Source organism: Parus major, chromosome 8 (genome assembly GCF_001522545.3).
Source record: "Parus major isolate Abel chromosome 8, Parus_major1.1, whole genome shotgun sequence".
Classification (NCBI taxonomy): Eukaryota; Metazoa; Chordata; class Aves; order Passeriformes; family Paridae; genus Parus; species Parus major.
The window spans coordinates 30,056,525-30,080,136 of record NC_031777.1 but is presented as its reverse complement, the minus strand read 5'-3'; the positions used below and the strand labels follow the sequence as shown (position 1 = coordinate 30,080,136).

Here is a 23,612-nt window from a genome sequence, read left to right as displayed (position 1 = left end):
ACCCCCCAGTTCTGCTGTGGGGAGGGGCGCGGGGACCCCTGCCCGCACAGGGGACAGCGATTGGTGTCCCCTTGTCCCTGCAGTGCCCGGTGTCCCCCCGTGTGTGACCTCCCCTTCCTCTCTTCGTGCCCCCCATGGACACGAGGGGTCCCCTCATCGATGCTGCCCGTTCCAAACTCCCGTGAGACCCCCTCTCATCGATGTCCCCATCCCAGCCTCTGTGTCACCTCCCCACCACTGCCCCCGTGTGCCACCACTCACCCCATCCCTGTCCCCTGTGCGATGTCCCCTATTCCAGTCCCCTGTCCGATGTCCCCATCCCTGTCCCCTGTCCGATGTCCCCCATCCCTGTACCCCATCCCTATCCCCCCATCCCACCCCGGTGCGCTGTCCCCAGCCCAGCCCCGTGTCCCGTATCCTGAATCCCCTGTCCTCTTGTTCCCTGTCCCGTTTCCCCTGTTCCGTGTCCCTGTCCCTGTTCCGTGTCCCTGTCCCGTGTCCCTTGTCCCCTGTCCCGTGTCCCCTGTCCCTGTTCCGTGTCCCTGTCCCTGTCCCGTGTCCCCTGTCCCGTGTCCCCTGTCCCTGTTCCGTGTCCCTGTCCCTGTCCCGTGTCCCTGTCTCCTGTCCCGTGTCCCCTCTTCCTTGTCCCCTGTCCCTGTCCCTGTCCCTATCCCGTGTCCCTTGTCCCTGTCCCATGTCCCTGTCTCCTGTCCCCTGTCCCGTGTCCCCTGTCCTCTGATCCTTGTCCCCTATCCCGTGTCCCCTGTCCCTTGTCCCCGTCCCGTCCCTGTCCCGTGTCCCTTGTCTCCTATCCCTGTCCCGTGTCCCCGCGCAGTCCCCGCGCAGTCCCCGCGCAGTCCCCGCGCAGTCCCCGCGCAGTCCCCGCGCAGTCCCCGCGCAGTCCCCGCGCATGCGCAGTCTGTCCCGCCTCAGCCCCGCCCCAGCCATGTCGGCCCCGCGCAGACCCCGCGCATGCGCGGTGTGTCCCACCTCAGCCCCGCCCCAGCCATGTCGGCCCCGCGCAGACGCCCCGCGGCCGCTGCCGGGGGGGGGCCCGAGGGGGCGGCCGAGGGGGGAGCCCCGGCCGGAGCCCCCGAGCCCGGCGATGCGGAGCGGGGCATGGCGGCCCCGCCGCTCTGCCTGCGCCTGCTGGCCGCCGCCTTCTACGGCCTCAGCTCCTTCCTCATCGTCGTCGTCAACAAGAGCGTCCTTACCACCTACGGGTACGGCTGCGCCGGTGGGACCCCCCCTCAGGATCAGGATAATCCCCTCAGGATCGGGATATCCCCCCGGGATCGGGATAACCCCCTCAGAATCGGGATATCCCCCTCAGGATCGGGATATCCCCCTCAGGATCGGGATAACCCCCTCAGGATCGGGATAACCCCCCGGGATTGGAGTGGGGACCCCCCCGTGGTTCTGGGGATCGGGGCCCCGCCGTTCCCCCCCGTCCTTGGGCTCGGGTACCCCCCTGTGTCACCCCCAGCTTTGGGGTCCCGTCCTTTGTCCTGCCCGAGCCTGGGTGTCCCCATGGCCGTGGGGCCTCCGGGACCCCGCAGAGGAGTTTGTGGGGACCCCCCTGATTTGCGCTCTCCTCCCGCAGGTTCCCGTCCTCGCTGTGCGTGGGGCTGGGCCAGGTGAGTGGGACCCCCCTGTGTCCCCAGCCCGCCTTTTGGGGGGCTGTGGGGTGACCCCTGCTCTCTTGCAGATGGTGGCCACGGTGGCCGTGCTCTGGGCGGGGAAGGCGCTGCGGGTGGTCAAATTCCCTGACCTGGACAGACACATCCCCCGGCGGGTGAGACCCCTGCCCTGCACCCAGCACCCAGCTCCCTTTTCCCGACACGCGGCTCCTCTCCTCGGGCACCCAAATCCCCTCCTCGGGCACCCAAATCCCCTTCCCCAGAACCCAGCTCCCTTTTCCAGACATCCAGCTCTTCTTCTTGGGCACCCAAATCCCCTCCTCGGGCACCCAGATCCTCTTCCCCAGCACGCAAATCCCTCCCCGGACACCCAGCTCCCCTCCCCGGGCTCCTTTCCCCGGCCCCGGGGTCCCTGCCCGCCGGGGGCTCTTTGGGATGCCCGTGGTTCCCGGGATCCTGCAGGCTCGGAGCAGCGCCGGGACACGTGTGTGTGTCTCTGTGTGTCTGTGTGTCTGTCTGTCTGTCTGTCTGTGTGTGTGTGTGAACAGGGTTTCCATGGCGGGCTGGGAATCATTCCATGGCTCCGTTAATCCGCGGAGGCTGCTCAGGGTCGCTCACACCGCCTTATCCCTCTTCTTTCCAGACATTTCCTCTACCTCTCCTGTATTTCGGGAACCAGATCACAGGACTGTTCAGCACAAAGAAACTGAAGTAGGGATGGGTTTTCCTGCTCGGGGGGAAGGGTTTGAGCGCTCCTTGGGGCTTTCCAGGATTGCCAGGGAGCCCTGCGGGGCCCCGGGGCTGTGCGAGATCCGAGCCGGGCACTTTCCTTCCTCCCCTGCCCACGCCGGGAGGTGCCACGTGCGTGTTCCCAAATCCACGGGGCTGGCCTTGCTCCGTGCGTGGAGGGTCTGGGGGTGTCCCTGGGGTCCCCCATCCTGGCAGGGTCAGGTCTCAGTGGGTGTGGGAGCGGTGCCCTTCCCATGAGGAGTGATTCCATATCCGTGAGGAGTTGGGGCAGGGCAGAGCCCGCGTCCCTGCTCCGTTTGGGATGTGGGGAATGGGGAACCCCTCTGACCCCCTGGCCCTTCCTCCCACAGCCTGCCCATGTTCACGGTCCTGCGCAGGTTTTCCATCCTGTTTACCATGTTTGCCGAGGGATTCCTGCTCAAGTGAGTGCTCCCAGCCCCTGCAGCTGGCAGGGTCCAGCTTTGGAACTCGGGGATCGGGGTTTGGGCTGGGATGGGAGCAGGGAGCGGGACAGGAGCTGCTGGCCCTGATCCCTGCCTGGGTTTCCAGAGGAGCTGGGGCAGAGGGATGTGGGGCAGAGGGATGTGGGGCAGAGGGATGTGCTGCTCTGTCTCCACTTGCAGCACTCCAGGAGGCTCAGGGTTCTGTGCCAATTCCCGTAGGGAGCCCAAAGCACTCCCATAGTGCCCAGAGCCCCTTCCCAGGGCTGGCTCTGCGGGCTGGGAGCTGGTCCATGCCCTTCCCTGCCCCTGCAGCTCTCCATCAACTCCCAGCTCCTCCAGGCTGTTCTTTATCTTCTGAAAAATCGCAGAGATAATTGTCTAAAAATGTCTTTACTCACAGCTCCTGCACGGGGTGGTTGGTTTGGGGGCAGTTTGGGGTTTTTTCCCCCTTTCCTCAGGAGGGAAATCTCCCTGCTCTGCTCCAAAGCCCTCAGAGTGTTCCCAGGGACTGAGCAGTGGCTGATGCCGTGTCCTCCTGCCTGTTTTCCAGGAAGAAGTTTTCCTGGAGCATTCAGATGACAGTATTTGCTATGATCTTTGGTGCATTTGTAGCTGCCAGGTGAGCTGTCCTCATTCCCACATCTCCAGAGGGTCCATTCCAAGGGGAATCCAGTTCCCTGCTGTGTCCCAAGAGTGGAGGGATTAAACACAGATTTTTTCCCCCCCTCAGACGTGCTCTCTAGTAGGAAAGAATGTTTTCCTGACCCAAATCCCAACCCCTCCTCCCACCATTAACTTTTCCTGATGACTTGCTGCTCCACAGAAGCTGGAAGGAATCTTCCAAGCATTTTCCCTGCTTTAACTCCTGTTTTTTTCCCTTTCCCAGTGCTGACTTGGCATTTGACCTGGAGGGATATATTTTTATCCTCATTAACGATGCCTTAACAGCTGCAAACGGTGCCTACGTGAAACAGAAGCTGGATTCAAAGGTGGGATGTGCTTTGGGATGTTGGGATTTGGGGCTTGGTTTCTGTGAGGGCCAAGGAGGGGAGGTTCCCATTCCCAAAATGTCCCCAGAGCTGGGGAGGGACTGGGACAAGGGATGGAGGGATGGGACCCAGGGAATGGCTTCCAGTGCCAGAATGGATGGATGGGATATGGGGAAGGAATTCCTGGCTGGGATGGAATTCCCGGAGCAGCTGGCAGTGCCCAAGGCCCGGCTGGAGCAGCCTGGGACAGTGGAAAGTGGCTCTGGATGAGCTTTAAGGTCCCTCTCGATCCAAACCAGTCTGGAATTCCACGATATTTCAGAATTCCCCCTCTCCAGGCTCGGTCCCAGCAGCAGTGGGAGCGGGGATTTGCGATCCCACTCAAGCCCTGGGGCATTTCCCATTTCCAGGAGCTGGGGAAGTATGGACTGCTCTATTACAATGCACTCTTCATGATCCTCCCCACCCTGAGCATTGCCTACATCACTGGAGATGCACACAAGGTAGGAGAGCCCAAATCCACGGATTCTGTGCCACAGTTCCAGGGGCAGGGCTGGGGGAAGGGGCTGCTGCCCCAGAACCACCTCAGCAGGGAGGAACCTCAGCTTTTCTGTTGGGCTGGAACCCACAGAGCTGCTCCCTCTGGTGTTTTGTGATGCCTGAGGATGGGGAAGTGGAGAGCAAGGAGAAAACCCAAATGTTAATTAAAGAGGTTGAGAAATTTTGCAATCAATGAGTTTCTTCACACTTTTTTTAACTGTCCTTCTCCTCTCCCTGGGGCAGTTTTGTTGAGGTGCTTGTGGTGTCCCACTGGGGCTGTGGTCCTGGAGATATGAAATAATATATATTTATATTTATATTTATATTTATATTTATATTTATATTTATATTTATATTTATATTTATATTTATATTTATATTTAATAGCTTTTCCTATTATTATTATTATTACTATTATTATTTACCTCTGGTCCTGTATAGGTGAAATTATTTATTATTTTTACTTTTATTACTACTAATAATATTAATAATCATCTATAATAAATAATATATAATTAAGTTATTAATTTGATAATAGTAATAATAATTATTCTTATTATTTACCTGTGGTCCTGTGTACATGAAATTGTTATTATTGCTATTATTGCTAGTAATAATATTTATAATTATTTATAAGAAATAATATAATTAAAATTAAATTAGTTATTTATTAAAGTATTAAATATAATAATACTAATAATAATACTAATAAAAGTAATACTAATAGTACTAATACCAATTATTATAATTATAATAGTAATAATAATTTACCTGTGGTCCTGTATAAGTGAAATTATTATTGATACTATTATTACTACTAATAATTATAATAAATAATATTTAATTATTAACTTATTTGTTAGCATAGTAATAGTAGGAATAATACCAATACTAATAATATTAATACTAATGATACTAACAATAATAACAACAACAATACAATAATAACGATAACGGTAATAATAATAACGATAATAATAATAATAGTAGTAATAATAATAATAATAATAATAATAATAATAATAATAATAATAATAATAATAATAATAATAATAATAATAATATTTAGTTGTAGCAATCCTGGTGTTGCTGTTGCAGTCAGTGATGTGCAGCTGGCTCTCCTGAGCAGCACATTCCTTTTTTAATAATAATAATAATAATTAGTTGTAGCAATCCTGTTGTTGCTGTTGCAGTCAGTGATGTGCAGCTGGCTCTCCTGAGCAGCACATTCCTTTTTCCTGCCTGTTTTTTGGCCATCCTCTCCACGTGCAGGGAATTCAGGAATTCCCTCCCCAGAGGCTGGAGGTGTCTCCCACCCTTCAATCCCGGGCTGAGGAGCTGGGATTAGCAGGGCAGAGGGGTTGGCCCCGGGGCTGGATTTGGGATGGAATCGCTCCGTGAGGATCAGGAGCTGGCCAGGAAAGCCCTGGGACAGAAATGTCCGTTCTTTATTTGCTTTTCCATGAATAAACTCCTTTCTGAGCACAAAGATTCGCTCTGTGCCGGGGCTGCCGCCAGGAAACTCCGCCCCGGCAGCTCCGGGAAAGGCCCTGGGGAAGGGCCTGGGGGCCTTTCCTGTGCCTGTGGATTTGGGAATTCTTGTGGTTCCTTCGGCAGCATCGCAGGTAACACATCCTGCTTTGTGTGCTGCTGCTGCTGCTGAACTCCCCCCTGAATCCCTGCGGGAAAAGGGGATGGATCAGCTGCAGGAAGGTCCCTCCAAGGCTGGAATTTTGTGTCCCTGTGGGAAGAGCATTCACAGCAGGAGCCCTGGCTGCTTTGGCATTCCCTGTCCAGCTGGGAAGGGGGTGAGGGAAGCAGCTCTTGCCCTGCCCTGCTCCTGCCTCGTGCCTGAGGCTCCTCTGGAGCTCCTCTGGATCCTGGGGTTCTCCAAGGATCCCTGAGCCTGCTCTGAGCTCTCCTCAGGGAGATGCTCCAGTCCCTGCAGGATCTTGGTGGCCCCTCTGGACTCTCCCTGTCTGTGGCACTGGATCCAGCACTCCAGATGCTCCCAAAAGTCCAAAAGCCCAGGAAAAAAACTCTTCCCTGAAATCCAGGCTGCCTCAGCAGCACCTCTGGATGTCACGGCTCCCTTGGGATGGGCTGGCTCAGTGTTCTGTGCTTTGCAGCGAGAGAATTCCAGAATGATCCAGTTGTGGATCACAGCCAGCTGGGAGATGCCTCTCCTGATCCCTCTGCCTTGAGAGACATTCCCTGCCTTTTCCAGAAGGGATGAGGCTGGAGGTGACACCAGTGGGGAGCCCCAGCCTCGGGATGTCATTCCAGCCTTGGAATTGGGTTGGTTTTTCCTGGTGCTGGGGGGTTGTTCCTGGAATTGCTGGGAATTCTGTGCTTCCCAAGGCTCTGTTCCCTGCAGGCAGTGGAATACCAGGGCTGGGCAGACACGTTCTTCGTGGTGCAGTTCACTCTCTCCTGTGTCATGGGGTAAGGACTGGGATGCTGGGCTGGGAGCAGGGAAAGCATCAGCATTCCAGAACGAGGGAATGGTGGTGGCCTTTATCATTTAAAAAATCAGAATAAACCATCACTCCTCATTCCTGAGAGTTGTGGGGGGTGGGAATTATCTCCCACCTTCCTCCAGTGCAGGTTTAGCTAAAAAAGTGGAATAAAACTGCTGGGGAAAGGATGGAATGGAATCATGGAATCCTGGAATGCTTTGGCTTGGGAGGGACCTTCAGCTCACCTGATTCCATGGCCAGGGTGATGGGATGAGGTGATTCCCAAGGTTTTATCCCTCTTTTCCATAGGTTTATTTTGATGTATTCCACGGTTCTTTGCACTCAGTACAACTCTGCTCTTACAACTACAATAGTTGGCTGCATTAAGGTGAGTGGCATTCCCTGCTCCCAAAAAACCCAATTTATCCCTCATTATCCCTTGGGAATTGCATTAACCCCCCATTCCAGCCCCCACATTCCACCCCCTTTTCCTTAAATTCCCTTTTCTCTACAATCCCCTTGGCTCAGGCTGCTTGTTCCTCCCATCTTGTTCCTTTGCAGAATATTTTAATAACCTATATTGGGATGTTTTTTGGAGGAGATTATATTTTTACATGGATGAACTTCATTGGTCTAAATATCAGGTAAGAGCAGTGGTTTCCTTCTGATTTGTAAATGAAAACTGGGGTGAAACTGAAAGGATTTGACTGATTTAATGGATTTTTTTTTCCCCCTCCAAAAGAAAATCAAAACCCCACAGAATTGGGTTTTTGTGCTTGGTCTGTGGGACGTTCCCAAACTTTGTTTTAAAGCTGGGAGAATCCACAGGAGTATTTTAACAGGAAAACTTGAGTTTTCCCTGAGTTTCCAAGCAGAGTCATGGAATTAAGGCAGCAAAAGGAGAATTTTTGAGATTATTTCACTTGGTATTTCTTACAATTCAGCTTTTGGAAAAGTCTCTCCTGTCCCAGATCCCTTTGGGGGTGCAGCAGATCCAGCACTAGGCTGGGAACCCATTTGGCAGGGAATTAAAACACCTGGCTTTAGGAGGAAAACTGGGAATTTTCCTGGAAGTGGATGCTTCCAGCAGATCCCTGTGGCTTTCCCTGGCTGATCCAGGTTGCCGAGGTGTTCCCTGAATCTCTTGCAGTATTGCTGGAAGCCTGGTGTATTCCTACATCACCTTCACCGAGGAGCAGCTGAACAAGGAGTCGGATGCTGGCAGCAAGATGGATATTAAAGGGAAGAGCTCCGTGTGAGCAGGGAGAGGCTCTTTGTTTTCGGGAATCCTCCCAAATCCGTTCGCTTGATCGCGGGCAGAAGCTGGGGAGGGATCCACGGGGATTAATTTGCACAGCCGAGATTGCTGCCTTCACAAATCCTTGGGAAGATCCACCCGGCCTGCACGGGGAAGGGTGAGCCTAATTGAGTCTGATCGGGAGCAATTAACGGGTTTCTAATCGAGCTGGGAGTCGGCAGCAGCCGAGACGGGCACGGGCGGGGCTGGAAGTTGTGCTGGCAGGGATGTGCCGGGGGTGGCCCTGGCTGGATTTGCTCCATGGGATCCGTGGATCTGCTGATCCCAGCTTGGCTGGGAGGCTGGGGCTGGCTCCGTGCCCAGCTGCTCCCTTTGGAAGGACGGGAATGCCGAGGGCCCTGGCCAGCGTTCCCTGGAAGCTGCTCCAAAACCTCCTGGATGAATGTTCGGCGCTCTCTGGACTTAATTTTTTAGCCGTTTTCCGTTTATTTTCAGTTTCTTTGGGCCATTAACCCACTTTTCGAGCCCTGCTGGGTTTATCAGAGCCTTGCATTCACCTCTGTCTTTCCGAGGCTTGGAGACATTCCCAGCAGGAAGGGTTTTCCAGCTGCTGCCGAGCTCTGCAGCCTCCCTGGCACCAACCCTGGCTTTGGGAAAGCTGCTGGGATCACAGGAGAGCTGAGCTTGTCCCACCTGGAACAGCACATCCAGGGAATCTGCAATAATTCCAGCTCCCACCCCTGGAAGAGGCACAAGGACTTAAATCTTCTTTTTTGGCAAGTACAGGGAGCCCCATAATTCTTGTTTTCCATGGAATTAATCGCCCTGAAAGACCCACTAAAGGAATGGGAATTGTCGTACATTGGGCAGTGTTCAGTGGTTTTTAAAGCTTGTTTTACCCAGCACTCCTTTCCAGGGCTTGGGTTAAAAAGAATTGTTTTTAAGCTTGGTTAAAAAACTTTTGGTAAAATAATGTATTTAGGGATTTTTTGGTACCCTACCAGCTTCTCTAGACACCGGCAGCGGGGGTTTTCAGGAACTGCTTGTTTCAGCTGGAACTGCTCTTGGACAAAGCTGCATTTGCTGGGATTTACTGGAAGTTTGTGGATGGGGAAGAGATTTTCTGTGAGGGTGCAGCTGCAGCCTGGCTGCTGGGCAAGGTGTGGAGCTGCTGCCTGCTGCAACATCCCGCTCCTGGAGCAACTCCAGAGCCACAATTCCCCCGTTTTTTGTGGGATTTTGTGGTCACTGCAGTGACCAGGGGCAGGTCAGGTGTCCTGAAACAGCCCCTCAGAGCACAGCAAGAAAAAATCCCTGATTTTATCTCCCAAAATTCCAGTAAAACCTCGGCTTTGTGCCAGGGGAGGGAGGGTGACAAACCCTTCCTGCTGTGCAGAAGCCCCCCAGTCCCTGCACTGGTCCATGCACAGGTTCCTGCACTGGTTCCTGCACTGGTCCATGCACTGGTTCCTGCACTGGTTCCCAGTATCCAGGTGCTGCTGGGGCCCCTCCCAGCTGCTCCTGCCCCTTGCTGCAGCATTCCCAAATCCCATTTTTCCCCCCACATGTGCTCTGACCCCGCCGTGCCAGGAGGTTGATTCTGCCAGAGGGGTTTTTGTATCATTTTCTCTTTAGTTTTGAATCTACTGGTTAGATTTGCAGTCCTAACAGGGAAGGATTTTTAAAGCTTATTTTGTCCTGGATCCTAAACACTGGGAAAGCCAAGAATTCCTCTAACAGTATTTTCTATGCTATGAATTGACTAAAAAAATGTTTTCTATAGAGAATCTATTTACAAAATGAGCATTTTAGTGATGAAAATGTGAATGTATGGCAGGCTGTGGATGTGAGGAATGAGAGCAGAAAGGATTTATGTGCCTCTGTATTTTTGTATTTGCTTCCAATAAACCAATGAACCAAAGCTGCTCCTGCCTCATCCCTCTCTTCCTTCCCTGGCTGGAGAGGATGGGAATGCTGGGGATGGATAAATCCGGGATTTATCGCCCAGCAGGGGGAGGTGGGAGGGAATATTCCTTCAGGAGGGATGTGGAGAACAGTTGGAAGTTGATCCAGGAGATTGGGTTTTGTTTTCATGGGTTTCACTGCAGGGTGGCTGCCCTGCCATCCTCTGAGGAGAAACATTCCACCCCTCTGGAGCAAAAAAAGGCAGGAATTTTGGATGCAGACAATAAGTTTAAAAATATTTTAATAAGCTTTTCCAGAATTGCAGATGGGGAAGGGGAATAAGAGGAGGGAATTAATGACAGTGCAAAATACTGTGTGGAAAAAATGTATCAAACTCATCTGTAAGGGTTTGTGTGTGGGGTGGGGGATTTTACAGCACACTGAACCCTGTGGGAAGCCCAAGGATTTCCTGCTGGACTGGATTCCCAACTGTACTGAAAGCTTGGAAAATGAAAGCAAAGTTAGCAGATTTCCAGGATTTTCAATAGCTTTAGTAGTGCAATGATCGAGTTATAGTGGCTGCAGTTTGAAACATGAACAAAGTATTGTATAAAACACCAGCATAAACAAAAGGTAAATTAGAATTAAATATTCTTAAAGTCTAGCTGAGCATTACATAGTGGATTATGGAATGTCAGGTCTCTTCTAAGCATCACCAAAATAAAAATAAAAATAAGGAAAGATAAAAAACAAAGCAACGTTTCTGAAAATATACACAGTGCTGGATTTCACACACGAGCCTGAGACAATTCATTTGGAAACTTTCCTACGGATTTTTGGGAAGTGATTCCAAACAAAGAGCATCAAAATAAAACAGAAAACAGGATTCTGCTTGTGTGGAACCGTCTTTGAGCTAAGGGGAAACTTGGAGGTTGTGCTCATAACCAGAGGGGAGAGTTAACAGCAACCTCTGCCTCAAGGCATTAATCACTGCATGCCTTAATTAACACAGGCCTTAATTAATGAAGCTCACCCAGAGCCTCTCCAGGAGCAGGGCTGGCAGGCAGAGCTGATTGTTCCCCACAGTTCTGGGAACAGCAGGTTCCTGCATCCATAACCCATCCTCATCCCGAGGTTTGCTTCATTCCTGATCACAAAGTCCAAGGAAAGTTCAGTGGAGAAGAAACCGAATCAGCCCAAGCCCCCAGCACTGGGCTTTGGGTTGGAACATCCATTTCAAACCTTTGATTTCAACTGGAACCAGAAAAAGCATAAACCTGAAGAGAAAATAACCAGTTTAGGGTGAACAGCACACCTGTGAGGAGGCCACAGCCTTATCAATGATACAAATGAACAATTACCCCAGATTTCAACAGAGCAGAAGTGCAGCTGGGCTGAAAAAAAACAACCAAACAAAACCAAAGTGAATTTGGATTTCAAATGTTCCTGGTTGCTGGATGGAAATGCTTCACCCACAGCTTTTCAGTGGCAGGGTGAGCATCACCCACTTCTCATTTCTTTATGAGGAATTTTTGGTTTTTGCACTGAGATTCCTTCTCCACAGCTCAGCGTGAAATTCCCGCTCTCCCTTGTCCGGGTGAGCGCGATAGAGAATCCCAGCAGTTTCTAGGTTGGAAAAGACCTTTGAGATCATCAGATCCAATCTGTGCCCTGCTCCCACTGAAGCCTTCCCTGTGGTCCTGGGGAATTCCAGTCCAGCACCAGTTCCCAGCTGCATTCCCAACCATTCCAGCCACGCTCCGGCCCTTGCTGTGCTCCCTGGAACGGGGCAGGGCACAGCCTGCAGATAACCCAGTGAGTGCTGCAGCAGCTCTACCTCAAGAAGCTTCAGTAAACTCCAGATTTTGGCTGCTGTGAAATTTCTCTGAGTTCCAAATGGAGGGAGAAAGAAAGCAAGGAAATGTGTGCAGTGCAAGCAGCATGCTTAACAAAAATGGAAACATCATTATTTGCCATAAAACAAGAAAAAAAAACAACAACCCCACGTTTCCAAAATCAAACTCCTCCTAACCATTCTTATGTTAATTATTTACCAGTTTCTGGGAAGGAAATTAACATGTTGGTGATTAATTTTTAACTCCATTGGTTTGGTTTGGGTTTTGGTTTTTTTTTGGTTTTTTTTTTTTTTGCTGTTTTGTTTTTTAGAAAAGACTTCAGCAAAATAAAAGGAAGCTGACATTAAACTCAGAGTATCAACTCTCTCATAAAAGTTTACCAACTGTACAAGGTAAGAAAATTATACAAGCTTTTGTTTTAAGAAAGGACAGTTCAATCAAGACATAAGTACTGTAAAAATCTTTCAAAGGCTACAAAGAAATCTGGAAAAATACAGAATGTATTTCTTTAGCCCAGATAAAGAATATGGAAAGACATCATTGATGTCAACAATTTTACATAGACAAACCTGACCTGGTTTATTTATTTACCTTTTAAAACTTCTATATATAAAAATAGTTGTGCTCATAACTTTCAGGATTCATGAGGGTTCCTTAATGATGGGATGGTATTTTCCTCTCTCCAGCAGGAGTGGAAGTCTCTGTGCCTGCTCTGTCTTGACTTTTCCTGTTTTATTTTAACTTCCTGCAAAGCCCCAAATGCTTTGTTCACTTGTACACTGATTAAATGCTGTTTTATACATTAAATGCTGTATTAACACGTTCTTTAATGTTTTAGGCTGGGAATATTTTTGCAGCAACTCACTGCTTTGTTCCTTAAATATTTTAAGAGCTTTTTATCCCAGAACTGCAGTTGCCAGCTCTGAGAAATTCAATATTCTCCTGCTGCTTTTCAGCACTGGAAGAAATCAAATCATTGGATCTTTAGAGCCACCTAGAAGGTCTCAGGAATCAAAAAAAAAAATCTCAGATTGTTTATGGAACTGGACTTTGGAAGGTAACCCATCAACCCTGAAAATTTTAGACACCCAAAATTTACTCCAAGGAATAAAATCAGCTCCCAGCACTCAGTCATCCAAAGTTTCCAGTTCCTCCAGCTTCCCGTGGGAGTTGGTTTCCTGGAAGAACTCCGAAGCACCAGGACTCTCCTTCCCATTGCTGTTAATTCTTCTTCTTTTCAGAGGTCTCTCACTCTTTTCTTCCAGCTCAGGCTCGTTCCTTGAAGCTGAGTGAGCGAGTTTGGGGTCACTGGGGAGGTTTTCGGGTTCGTAGCCGTTTGTATCCAGCTCGGTGTGAGGGGTTTTCTTCCCACTGCAGGGTCCATTGGCGTGCAGTCCCTCCAGTTTGGCCTCCTCCTTCCCTGGCACCTCCCCTGGGCCGTTGGCAGAGACACCTGGGTTGGAGAGAAATGCCATCAGCAAAGCTCAGCAGCCACACAACAACCTGGGCTGGCTCAGCAGGGAGGAGTTGAACTGCAATTTGTTAAAAATCCAGCGTTTTTCTCCTCACTCTGGGCTGGAGGTGCATCCAAATAACACAGGGAGTTCATGAAGTCCTGGAATCCCAGGATGCAGGAGCTGCACCTGGGCTCTGTGTGCAGCTTCCAGGTGATTTCCACGCTCTGAGTGAGTCCCCAGCTCCTCTCCCATTCCCAGCTCCCTGCTCAGGGGCTCCGTGCCCTGCTCAGGACCCCCCACACTGCAGTGACACCTCTGCACTGGCACAGGGCACACAGCAACTCCCAAATCTCACTCAACAGCAAATTCCAGCAGGGATTTCTCTTCCAAAACAAGGCCCTAAATGCAAACATGGAGGGGTTTTTAAAAAGCAGTTTTAACTCGAAATAGGCTGTTTGTCTCTGGGGGTGCTCACCTGGAGGCTTTGGGAGAGCTCAGAGCCATTTCCAGGGCTCCAGGAGAGCTGGAGAAGGACTTGGGACGAGGCATGGAGGGACAGGACACAGGGAATGGTATTAAACTGGCAAAAGGCCAGGGATAAATGGGATATTGGGAAGGAAACAGGGATAATTGGGATATTGAGGGTGGGGAGGGGCTGGGATGGAATTCCCAGAGAAGCTGTGGCTGTTCCACCCCCAGCAGTGTCCCAGGCCGGGCTGGAGCGGGCAGGGATGGTGGGAGGTGCCCGTGGCACGGCAGGGATGGGCTCTCCCGACCCAATCCCGGCTGGAATCTCGTGCCAGAGGGAGGCCAGGCCCCTCTCACCGTTCTGGTTGCTGCTGGAGGTGCAGTCATCTCTCTCAGACTGGCTGGTGCTGCTGTTGGAGGCCGTGGGGGGCGGTGACGGGGCCCTGCTGGAGGCTGCGCTCTCACTCTCATCCAGGAGCCGATCCATGTAATCCCTGCGGACACACACACGGCTCAGCCTGCTGGGAAACTGCCTGGGAATATTCCTGCACACACTGCAGCTCTGTGGGAAAGGCTTCCCACGGACACAGGGCGGGGATGGATGGATATTGGGAAGGAGTTTCTCTCTGGGAGGGTGGGATGGAATTCCCAGGCTGTCCCTGGATCCCTGCAGTGCCCAAGGCCAGGCTGGATGGGTTTGGAGCAGCCTGGGACAGTGGGAGCTGTCCCTGCTCCCTGGGTGGGATTTAAGGTCCCTCCCAACCCACACCATTCCATGATTCCAAACCCTTTATGTCTGGCCTGTGCTTCCAAGGTGATCCCTTCAGGCACTGAATTCTTGGAATTTGCTGATTCACCAACACCAAACCATTCCAGTAAATACAAATCCCATTTCTGCATCCCCAAAGGGGTGAAGGTAAAAACTCCAGAGTTCAAGACATTCCCATCTCTGCCATTTATTCCAGAGCTCCAGCCTAGGGCAGGAATGGAAGGTAGAAACAAAGGGAGCTGGTGGATAAAACCCTTGGATGTGGTGGGAAGGCTGGATTAACTCCAGAAACAGCTTCTCCTGTCATGTAATTATGTTGGAATTACACCCTGAATTCCCTGAATTTATCTGCAAAATCGTTCAAGAACAGACAAGTCCAGCCCTTAAAGACACTGCTGCTGCTCCCCCATGCAGCAGGAAGAGAGCTTTGAACCACCAAAAATTTAGGGAAAAATTGGGGAAAAATGGAAAATAGGGGAAAATGGAAATTAGGGGGGAAATGTAAAATAAGGGAGGAAATGGAAAATAGGGGGGAAAAACCCACCAAGAGATGGAAGGAGGGGAGAGCCAGACAGTCCCTGCCAGGTAAGAAATTCCCTGTAACACCCACAAAGTCCCTGATGGCAGCTCTGGGTGTCCCAGAGCCCTGAAATGTTTGGAGAAACAATAATATTCCAAGGAAAGGCAGGAAGAAATGAGGAATGAAAATAATAGTAAAAAAAAAGCTTGGCAAGAGGCAGTGGAAAGAGCAGGACAGGGCAATCAGAGCTTTGGAATGAAGGGCAGCAGAACAAGCTGGGAATGCAGCTCTGCTCACACATTCCCTCTTTCCCCAGCAAGGATGGGAATGGGAAAAGGAGCTTTGGACACCCCAAAATCTCCTGGGATTTGGTGTTGGGCTGGTCAGCATGATGGACAAAGAGTGCACCACAAATTCCACCTGAAACTTGGGATTCATGGTTTTGTTGAGAACATATTTAATTCAAACAGGCATTTAAAAGAATAAAACCTATTAACAGTTAAAAAGAAAACCAACCAAATTCTAACAGAACTCAAGCTAAAACTGCAAAGTGTTGGCCTTACTCCAAATAAATGTATTTTACAGATTATTTATACACACTAATGCCATTTTTTTTTACACTTTGGCTGTTCTCCCGCTGCAAATCAGGCTCTGAATCCCTGAATTTTCAGCTGAGAACAGGAAAAAAAATCAAGATTTAACCCCCAAATGGTGAAATCAGGCACATCTTACGTGACCCCAGGGTGCAGGTTGTATTTTTTCTTCCCAAAACGGGTTTGCTGAGCGAAGAAATCGTAACGTTCCGACTTTTTCCACATGTAATAAAAAGCCACACATTCCCCCACGGAGCGGGTCCGGACCTGGCAGCACAGCCAAGCAAGTCTTGGTGAATTTAAAGGCATTTTTAATTAAAAAAAATAAGTAAAAAAACAGCATTTAGAACAAAAAGTGTGGAATTCCAAGTTAAAGCTGCTTGGAAACTTCGTATTTCAAAATGGAGATGGAAATTAAGGGTGTCCAGAGTCTCTCCAGCCCAGAGTCAGGCTCCAGGCAAGCAGCTCCTTCCCAAAGGATTTTTACAGGATTTCTGCACTTCCAATTATAAATTCTGGGCTTTGAGAAAACAATTTGGATGTAAATATTGGGAAAAAATTCCACCCTGGATCCATCCCTGGAAGTGTCCCAGCTGGGAAAGTGGAAGTTGGATCTTTAAGGTCCCTTCCAACCCAAACCATTCCAGGATTCTGTGATTCTACAGCAAAAATTAAATATTTTTTTTTATTCTCTATGAAGGATAAAGGATTTTACGAATTTTTTATCTATTTTTTATTCTTTATGAAGGAAATGAAGGACAAAAATTTATTCATAATTACTTTAAAATATAAAAAGAGAGAATTACATTTAAAATTTACCTTATTTGCCTGAATCACATGGAAATCCTTGCCATAGACTTTCAGCCCTTGTTCAAAGTTCCTGCATTCCTCTTCTGTCCAGACAGATAATTCTTCTGTAGGAAAATCCAAAATAAAAAGCAATAAAGGAAACAGTTAATTTTGATCAATATCAGCACAGGAAATGCTCAAGGCTCCCACAGCACCTTGGAGATCTGGGTTTTTAATGTTGTATTTTGTACAATAAAAGGTTAATTTGCCCCTTTATTTAGGATTATTTAATTTTATGTATCAGGGTTTTTAATGTTATTTTTATAAAATAAAAGGTTAATTTGCCCCTTTATTTAGGATTATTTCATTTTATGTATCAGGGTTTTTAATGTTATTTTTATAAAATAAAAGGTTAATTTGCTCCTTTATTTAGGATTATTTTATTTTACATATCAGGGTTTGTAATGTTATATTTTATACAATAAAAGTTAATTTGCTCCTTTATTGAGAATTATTTAATGTATCAGGGTTTTTATGTCATATTCAGTACAATAAAAGGTTTATTTGCTTCTTCATTTAAGATTATTTCATTTTATGTATCAGGTTTTTTTTTAATGTTATTTTTGTAAAATAATATTTTTATTTGCTCCTTTATCTAGGAGTATTTCATTTCATATATCAGGGTTTGTAATGTTATTTTTGTAAAAGGAAAGGTTAATTTGCTCCTTTACTTGGGATTATTTCATTTTACATATCAGGGTTTGTAATGTTATTTTTGTAAAAGGAAAGGTCCTTTACTTGGGATTATTTCATTTTACATATCAGGGTTTGTAATGTTATATTTTGCACAATAAAAGGTTAATTTGCTCCTTTGTTTAGAGTTATTTCATGTCTCATTGTTTGTTGAATTCACTTTGATGACTGAAAGGTCTAAAAGAGCACAATAAAATACCTAAAAAATGCCCAGTTGAGTTGTTAAGAAGTAATTTTCAATTTGAAGTTGCTGCTGAAGTCCCAGATTTTTATATCAAATATGGCCAGGAAGTGAATTTCCACATCTGCTAATTCCATTTTCCCAGAGAACAATGAGAGATTCACTGAGGCTGCATTTAAATGAAGCTCAAATCAACCTCCTGAGCCTGCTGCCAGCAAATCCCAATGCCTGGGCCAGAAATAAATGAAAATTTAGGGATATAAAGTCCTTTTTTCAGGGCATGCTCACCTCTGGCTGCTTTGACATTAAATCTCAGCCTCCGTAAGGATTCCTCAGTATCAAAATTGCACTTCACCAGTTCATACAAAGCCTGCAGAGAGGAAAATCCACATTTTTACCACTCCAAATTCTGCTGTGCCACAGCAGCACGCTCAGAAAATCACTGAAACCTCTTCAGGTTAGAAATAAAACTCTTGGAATGAATGCAGTGTCATTTAAGATGTATTTAAATTTCTAAATCTTGATTTACAGAACAAGGAAAATACCCAAGCAAAGCATTGCAACTTTTTCATCCATTACACACATTTGTAAAATTGCTGTGAAGGAGTTTTTTTTTTGGGTATGAAGGAAAAATTAAATGTGCACTTATAGAGGATTTCATAATTGAAAAATTCTGTACCTGAGAGAATTAATTCATACAGATTTATATATAAAATAAAATCTGATTTTATTTATTTTCTACTATATATTTATTTTACATAAAGCAACATTAAACCCAAGTTAACATATTCACTGAGAGGTAAAAACCTCATCAAATTTCAATTTCCACAAGGAGCAATAAAGATGTTTCAAACCCCATTTTACCTCTTGGGAGTAAAATTAAATTTAAAAAAAATTTGATTAATTCCATAAAATCAACACCATATTGTGGTTATTTTTCTCTACCTGCTCATTGTCTTTAATATGTGACCCCTCAGGAATTGCATCCAGGCCTTTCTCCTCTCCTGTGCGCCTCGAGGCTTCCTTGAGGAATTCTATGACTTTATCTTCTGGTAAAAAGTCAGGATTCCAGAGCAGCTGGTCATCATTTTCATACACTGGATAAACCCCAGGGAGAACACAAAATAAAATTTGTGAAATAAATCATGATAAAATTAAATTAGATTAAAAATATTTATATTAATTTTTATATAATACAAATTATAAATATATTATATAAATTATAAATATATTATTTTATATTTATATAAATATATATTTTATTTGTCTATATTTAAAATAAAATAAATAATTATAACACTAACAAGAATAATAATAATAACAATAATAATGATAATGATAATAATGATAATAACAACAATAATAACACTAACAATAATAATAACAATAATAATGATAATAACAACAACAACAACAACAACAACAACAATAATAATAATAATAATAATAATAATAATAATAATAATAATAATAATAATAATAATATATTCCATGTCTCTGATCAACCTTGGGGGATCATTAAATCCAGGTAAAAATCTCATGGATGCAAATATCCAAATGACTTGGATTTTGGATTTTGCCTTCAAATCCCTGGCATGATTTGGGTTCTGGATTTCAGAATTTCATCCTGAAACTCCAGAATTTTAATCTCCACCTTTTCCAGATCTTTCACAGGAGTTTGAGAGCAGGGAAGCCACAATAAAATGAAATTAATGGAAAAATGTGGAAAAAGTGAGATATCCCCTGATTATCCCCCAGTTTTATTTTGGGTTGTAGCAAAATAAAGTGAAATTCTGGTTATTAAAGTAGGAAAATATCCAGACTTTATTTGTGGGCTTCAACAGCCTGAGAAAGAGCAGCAGGAAAGGAATTTGAACATTGATTCCAAGAGGAATGCCTGGGAAAACACAGGAAGGGAGGTGTGGGGGGAGCTCAGGGGGTTCAGAGATAATCTCTACTTGGAAAAGGTAATTTATGATGGAAATAAATACAAATAAAACCCCAGAAGTGATAAAGAAAATGATTAAAGAAAGAGGCTTCGTTTCAGCCAGGACACACTTTGGGAGCAGCTCCCAGGAGTTTTCTGGGAGGTTTTTGTTTCAGAGGTTCCCACTCAGCTGATGTTGGGCTGCTCATGGAATCCTCAGAGAATCCTGGAATGCTTTGTGTCCAAAAAGGGACCTTAAAAATCATCCAATTCCATGGATTCCACTGGGAGCAGGGAATTCTGCTATCCCAAGTTGCTCCAAGCCTTGTCCAGCCTGGCCTGGGAACTCCCAGGGATCCAGGGGAATCCACAACCTCTCTGGGCAAGGAGATAATTGAGATTAAACTTGGACTCTAGGGAGGCTCCAGGTTTTGTGGTGCTTATTTAAAAACTACATTATATAAAAACTATAAAAAAATATAAAAATCCATTCTCATTGATCTGAATTGTGAGCAAATTCCTAGGAATGGGCAAGAAAGTTTCCATCTTTTATGCTCCCAGCTGGTTTAAAGTGGATCTGCCCTTCCTGACAGCACCCAGTCAAAGCTTGGGATGAGGGGAAAAATTCTGGGGAAAGAAAAAAAAAACAAAAACCACAAAAGCAGAACTTTTTATTGCAGATTGAAGAGGTACAAAATGTGAAAACCAAAGCTGCTGGTACCATTTTGCCCATTTTAATGTGATAATCCAGTTCCAGCAATACCATTTCTCCATTAGATGTTTTATTTGACATAAATCTAGGAGTGAAGAGGTTGCAGCTTGTGTGGATCACTAAATCAGAATCCCAGGGTTCAAGAGGCACCAGGCCAAGAATAAAATCCTTCTTTTCCTCTTCCTCCAGCTCTGCTGAAGTACAGGATGAGCTCCAATTTGATGATGTGATGCCTCTAATTGTCACTCATTTATCAAGACCCCTGACATCAATCAAATCTTTTCTTTCTTTTAATTAGACATTAATCTCAAGCAGCAATAAATGGTCAAATCTCACCTTTTTCATTCTCTTTATATTTGCAGGTGCCAGCTGGAATTTCAGCTTGAAACATAGAGCCCACCATGATTTCCTGATTGGAAGAAAAAGAAGAGGTGAAGCAACCCTGAGATTTTTTGTTAACAAACAGGAGCATGACCACAGCATTTTTTCCTCCCTTCTTAAAACTTTTGCTGTTTAAAATCTAAAAATGCAATTAACAGGTTCAAAACTGAAAACACCTCTATGGAAATTGATTTTTGACTTTTTGGAGAGGATTTAAAGACTTCTCATCACCAAAATTCCTCATATTTATGAGGAAAAACTGCAGAGGATTTAGGTGCTCCACAGAGCTCAGAGCTACCCAGTAACAAATTAATTAATTATTCATGAAATATGGCCTGAATATTTACCTTTTTCCAGTCTTCTGAGGGAATATAATCTTCATCTTCTTCAGATTCCTCTTCTATTTCACTATCTGCAAGGAATTTTGCAGACATTTAAGCCCAGAAGAGCAGGGTTGGCAGAACCCAGCAGCCTCCAGCCCTTCCCTCCCTCCTTATCTCATCCCCAGCAGTGCCAGGGACACTTTTGGGGACAACATTTGTGGCTCAGAGGTGACAAGATAAAAACATGACCCACCCACATTTGGATGAAGATACAGGCTCTGAGAAATTAAGACATAAATAAACACATCCCTAAATTTTGTAACTAAATTCCAATTTCTTTTCCCTCAGCTTTGAATGTTTCCCCCATCCAAGTTTATTTGAAATTTTGGTGGGGATATTTTTGTGGGTTTCCTTTTCCATCAGCTCCTGGCTTGGCTGCTGCTGTTCTTTTCCAGGGAATTTCAGGCAGATCTCAGCAGAAGGTGGGAGAAATCTGGGAGTGTGTCTTGCTGGGATTCAGGAGCCTGGAGAGGCCCAGCAGCACTTCCAGGAGATTATTTGGAATAAGGATTAGCAGGAATGTTAAGATATTTATGATACAGGCCAGCTGCCTTTCACAAGGTGCAGGATGTGATACAGCAACATTGAAATTATTTATACATTAAATGACATTTTTTACACTGCTGAAAGCTGTAAAAACCCCCAAACCTAATGCAATACACTTGAATTAAGTTAATTCTGTGCTTAAAAAGAGGAATTCATTGAAGATATTTGCAATCCTCTGCACAGCTACACACTTGGCAACTCTTCATTTAAATTTAAAGGTTCCTTGGCAATTTTGGACTTTGTCCATTTAAATGTAAAAGTTCCTTGGCAATTTTGGATTTAAATAAACTACAAATTAAAAACTGCATTTCTACAGAGTCATAATTAATAATTATCCAGTGTAAGGTATGGTGAGGAACTTTTTATTTGTTTAAACACAGATAGAAGGAATTCAAATAGCAACAGCCACTTTCACTGAAGAAAGATAAAATAAATATCTGCTGTCCCAAGCAGCCCAAAAGGATCAGATTCCAGGGAAATCAGAGCTCAAGTGGATGTGGAATCAATTTGTAAACAAAATAAGAATGAAAATGATCAGTTCAATGCTGAATTAAAAGTGGAATTCTTGAAGCAAATTTTCTTCTTTGTGACCCTCCTCCCCCTCTATTCTTTCAGGGTTAACAATTCATGGCCTTTCCCAGATTTTATTGCTTTTCTGAGGAAAACTGTTTTATTTATAGGAAATTTCAGTTGGTTTTTTCATTTCAGGTGGACTGTGAGCTCCTCTGGGTGAGGACAGAGCTTTTGCTGGGTTATGACAAATAACCAGAGCACACCAATGAATTTTTAACCTGCAAAATTTCAAATTTCAATTTTTCAATTTCCCCCCAAATTTCATCTTTTCTTGTAATATCAGAGATTATCTCCTGTCCTTCCACAGAGTCAGCAGAGCAGCTATAACCTAAAAAATAAGAAGACATTTTTTTTGTTTGTTTTGATCAAAATTCTCCTCAACAGCAGTGCCACGAAGAGGAAAACTCAGTATTTTTAGGGATCAACATGAATTTCTGGCACAGAACACTGGGTTAAGTGGAGCTGAGCTTCCCAGAGCTCAGTGGTACTGGGATTTCTGGGCTCAGCATGAAACTGGACTTACTGGTATCGAAATATTTACAGCGCCGAGGGCGAATGAGCTCCTGGGGGTCTTGGGAAGCAACAGATGGGGCTGGGTCATCGTTGGAGGATTGGGTCTCATCTTCCTGCCCTGAGGAATCTTTGATGGTCTCCTCCTGCCCAAAAAGAAAATAAAAATCAAACAGAGAAAAAAAAAATTAGCAGCAGCTCAGTTAGCCCTGGCGGTGATAAATCTGATTTTGGGAATATTTTTGCCAGGATTATCAAGAGATCAACTCCAAATCTCTTTTATTTGTGGCTTGTCCAGGCTGAGCTACCACAAATGTGACTTTTTAATGTGTGAATACATTCTCAGGGTGTTTTTTTAAAGTAGATAAAACTTAAATCTTTGGGGTTTTTTAATCCTTGTGGTTTTTAGTGCATTGCATTTCATTTCACTTGAATTTTTACTTTGGTCTTTAAAGCCCTTTCTCATGAATTTTCAATAAGAAGGGGAGGGATTTAGATGGACATTGTACTTTTCATAAAAATCCACGTGAATTGAGTGGTTCAACCCCACAGAACAGCAGGTTTAGCTCTGTACATTGAGTCAAGATCAGAAATTCAAATAAATTCCTTTATTTGTAGACAAACCACCACAACTAGGGGAATTATTACAAGCCAAGAAAATGAAAATTACAAATATATTTTTTTCCCCAATGGATTTTCTGTGCTTCCAAGGCTGCAGTTTGTATATTTAGTGTTTTATGCTGTTGGTGCCCCCCCAGCACACATGGCTGTGCACCTCCAGCAGCCACCAGAGCATTGTCACATGTGCAGCTTAAAGCAGATTAAAAATAGAAGGCAGCTGAGTGCAGGGAGCTAAATGGGCTGAGCAGAGATGGAGCAGGGAAAGCTTCAATGATTTCTACAATTATTCCACCCCCACAGCTGCATTTGGTGCCTGCACAACCTCAGAGAGCAGAAAGCCAGCCCAGGGCTCCCTAAAATCCAACTGGGATGGACTGGGAGGGTCTGATCCCAGTGCTGGGCTGGGAAGAACTGGGATGGGATTGGGGGGGTGCCTGATCCCAGTGCTGGGATGGGCTGAACTGGGATGGACTGGGAGGGTCTGATCCCAGTGCTGGGCTTAACTGGGTCTGATCCCAGCACTGGGATGGGCTGGACTGGGATGGTCTGATCCCCGTACTGGGCTGGGCTGGGATGGACTGGGATTGGG

The 23,612-nt window shown here is 45.9% G+C and overlaps 2 protein-coding genes across 4 annotated transcripts in view; one reads left to right on the top strand and one right to left on the bottom strand.

Moving 5' to 3' along the window:
- The first annotated feature begins 995 nt into the window (after positions 1 to 995).
- SLC35D1 (solute carrier family 35 member D1) lies at positions 996 to 10,004 on the top strand. Of its 2 annotated transcripts, XM_015636510.3 has the most exons (12): positions 996 to 1,223; positions 1,604 to 1,637; positions 1,709 to 1,795; positions 2,284 to 2,351; positions 2,741 to 2,812; positions 3,384 to 3,452; positions 3,720 to 3,822; positions 4,233 to 4,325; positions 6,740 to 6,807; positions 7,131 to 7,209; positions 7,383 to 7,465; positions 7,972 to 10,004. In XM_015636510.3, exons 1-12 carry the CDS (start codon positions 1,009 to 1,011, stop codon positions 8,078 to 8,080), a joined length of 1,080 nt encoding a protein of 359 aa, XP_015491996.2. In that variant the 5' UTR covers positions 996 to 1,008; the 3' UTR covers positions 8,081 to 10,004. The 2 variants fall into 2 exon arrangements, with proteins under 2 accessions (XP_015491996.2, XP_033372140.1); XM_033516249.1 differs by lacking the exon at positions 1,709 to 1,795.
- Positions 10,005 to 10,267: 263 nt separating this feature from the next.
- MIER1 (MIER1 transcriptional regulator) overlaps positions 10,268 to 23,612 on the bottom strand; it is a 31,455-nt gene continuing 18,110 nt past the window's right edge. For both annotated transcript variants that reach the window (XM_015636509.3, XM_015636508.3), the window contains 9 exons: positions 22,416 to 22,548; positions 20,738 to 20,802; positions 20,346 to 20,418; positions 18,316 to 18,467; positions 17,659 to 17,740; positions 16,467 to 16,561; positions 15,787 to 15,914; positions 14,123 to 14,259; positions 10,268 to 13,293 (listed from right to left, as the gene is read on the bottom strand). In XM_015636509.3, coding sequence (XP_015491995.1) covers positions 12,968 to 13,293; positions 14,123 to 14,259; positions 15,787 to 15,914; positions 16,467 to 16,561; positions 17,659 to 17,740; positions 18,316 to 18,467; positions 20,346 to 20,418; positions 20,738 to 20,802; positions 22,416 to 22,548 — 1,191 coding nt within the window. In that variant the 3' untranslated portion in view covers positions 10,268 to 12,967. The remainder of the gene's footprint in view (positions 13,294 to 14,122; positions 14,260 to 15,786; positions 15,915 to 16,466; positions 16,562 to 17,658; positions 17,741 to 18,315; positions 18,468 to 20,345; positions 20,419 to 20,737; positions 20,803 to 22,415; positions 22,549 to 23,612) is intronic.

Bases quoted from the DNA above. Each gene is read 5' to 3' on its own strand.
- SLC35D1 (XM_015636510.3), top strand. From the start codon at position 1,009: ATGTCGGCCCCGCGCAGACGCCCCGCGGCCGCTGCCGGGGGGGGGCCC. The intron at 1,224-1,603 runs GTACGGCTGCGC...CTCCTCCCGCAG, and splicing joins AGCGTCCTTACCACCTACGG to GTTCCCGTCCTCGCTGTGCG. The intron at 4,326-6,739 runs GTAGGAGAGCCC...TGTTCCCTGCAG, and splicing joins TCACTGGAGATGCACACAAG to GCAGTGGAATACCAGGGCTG.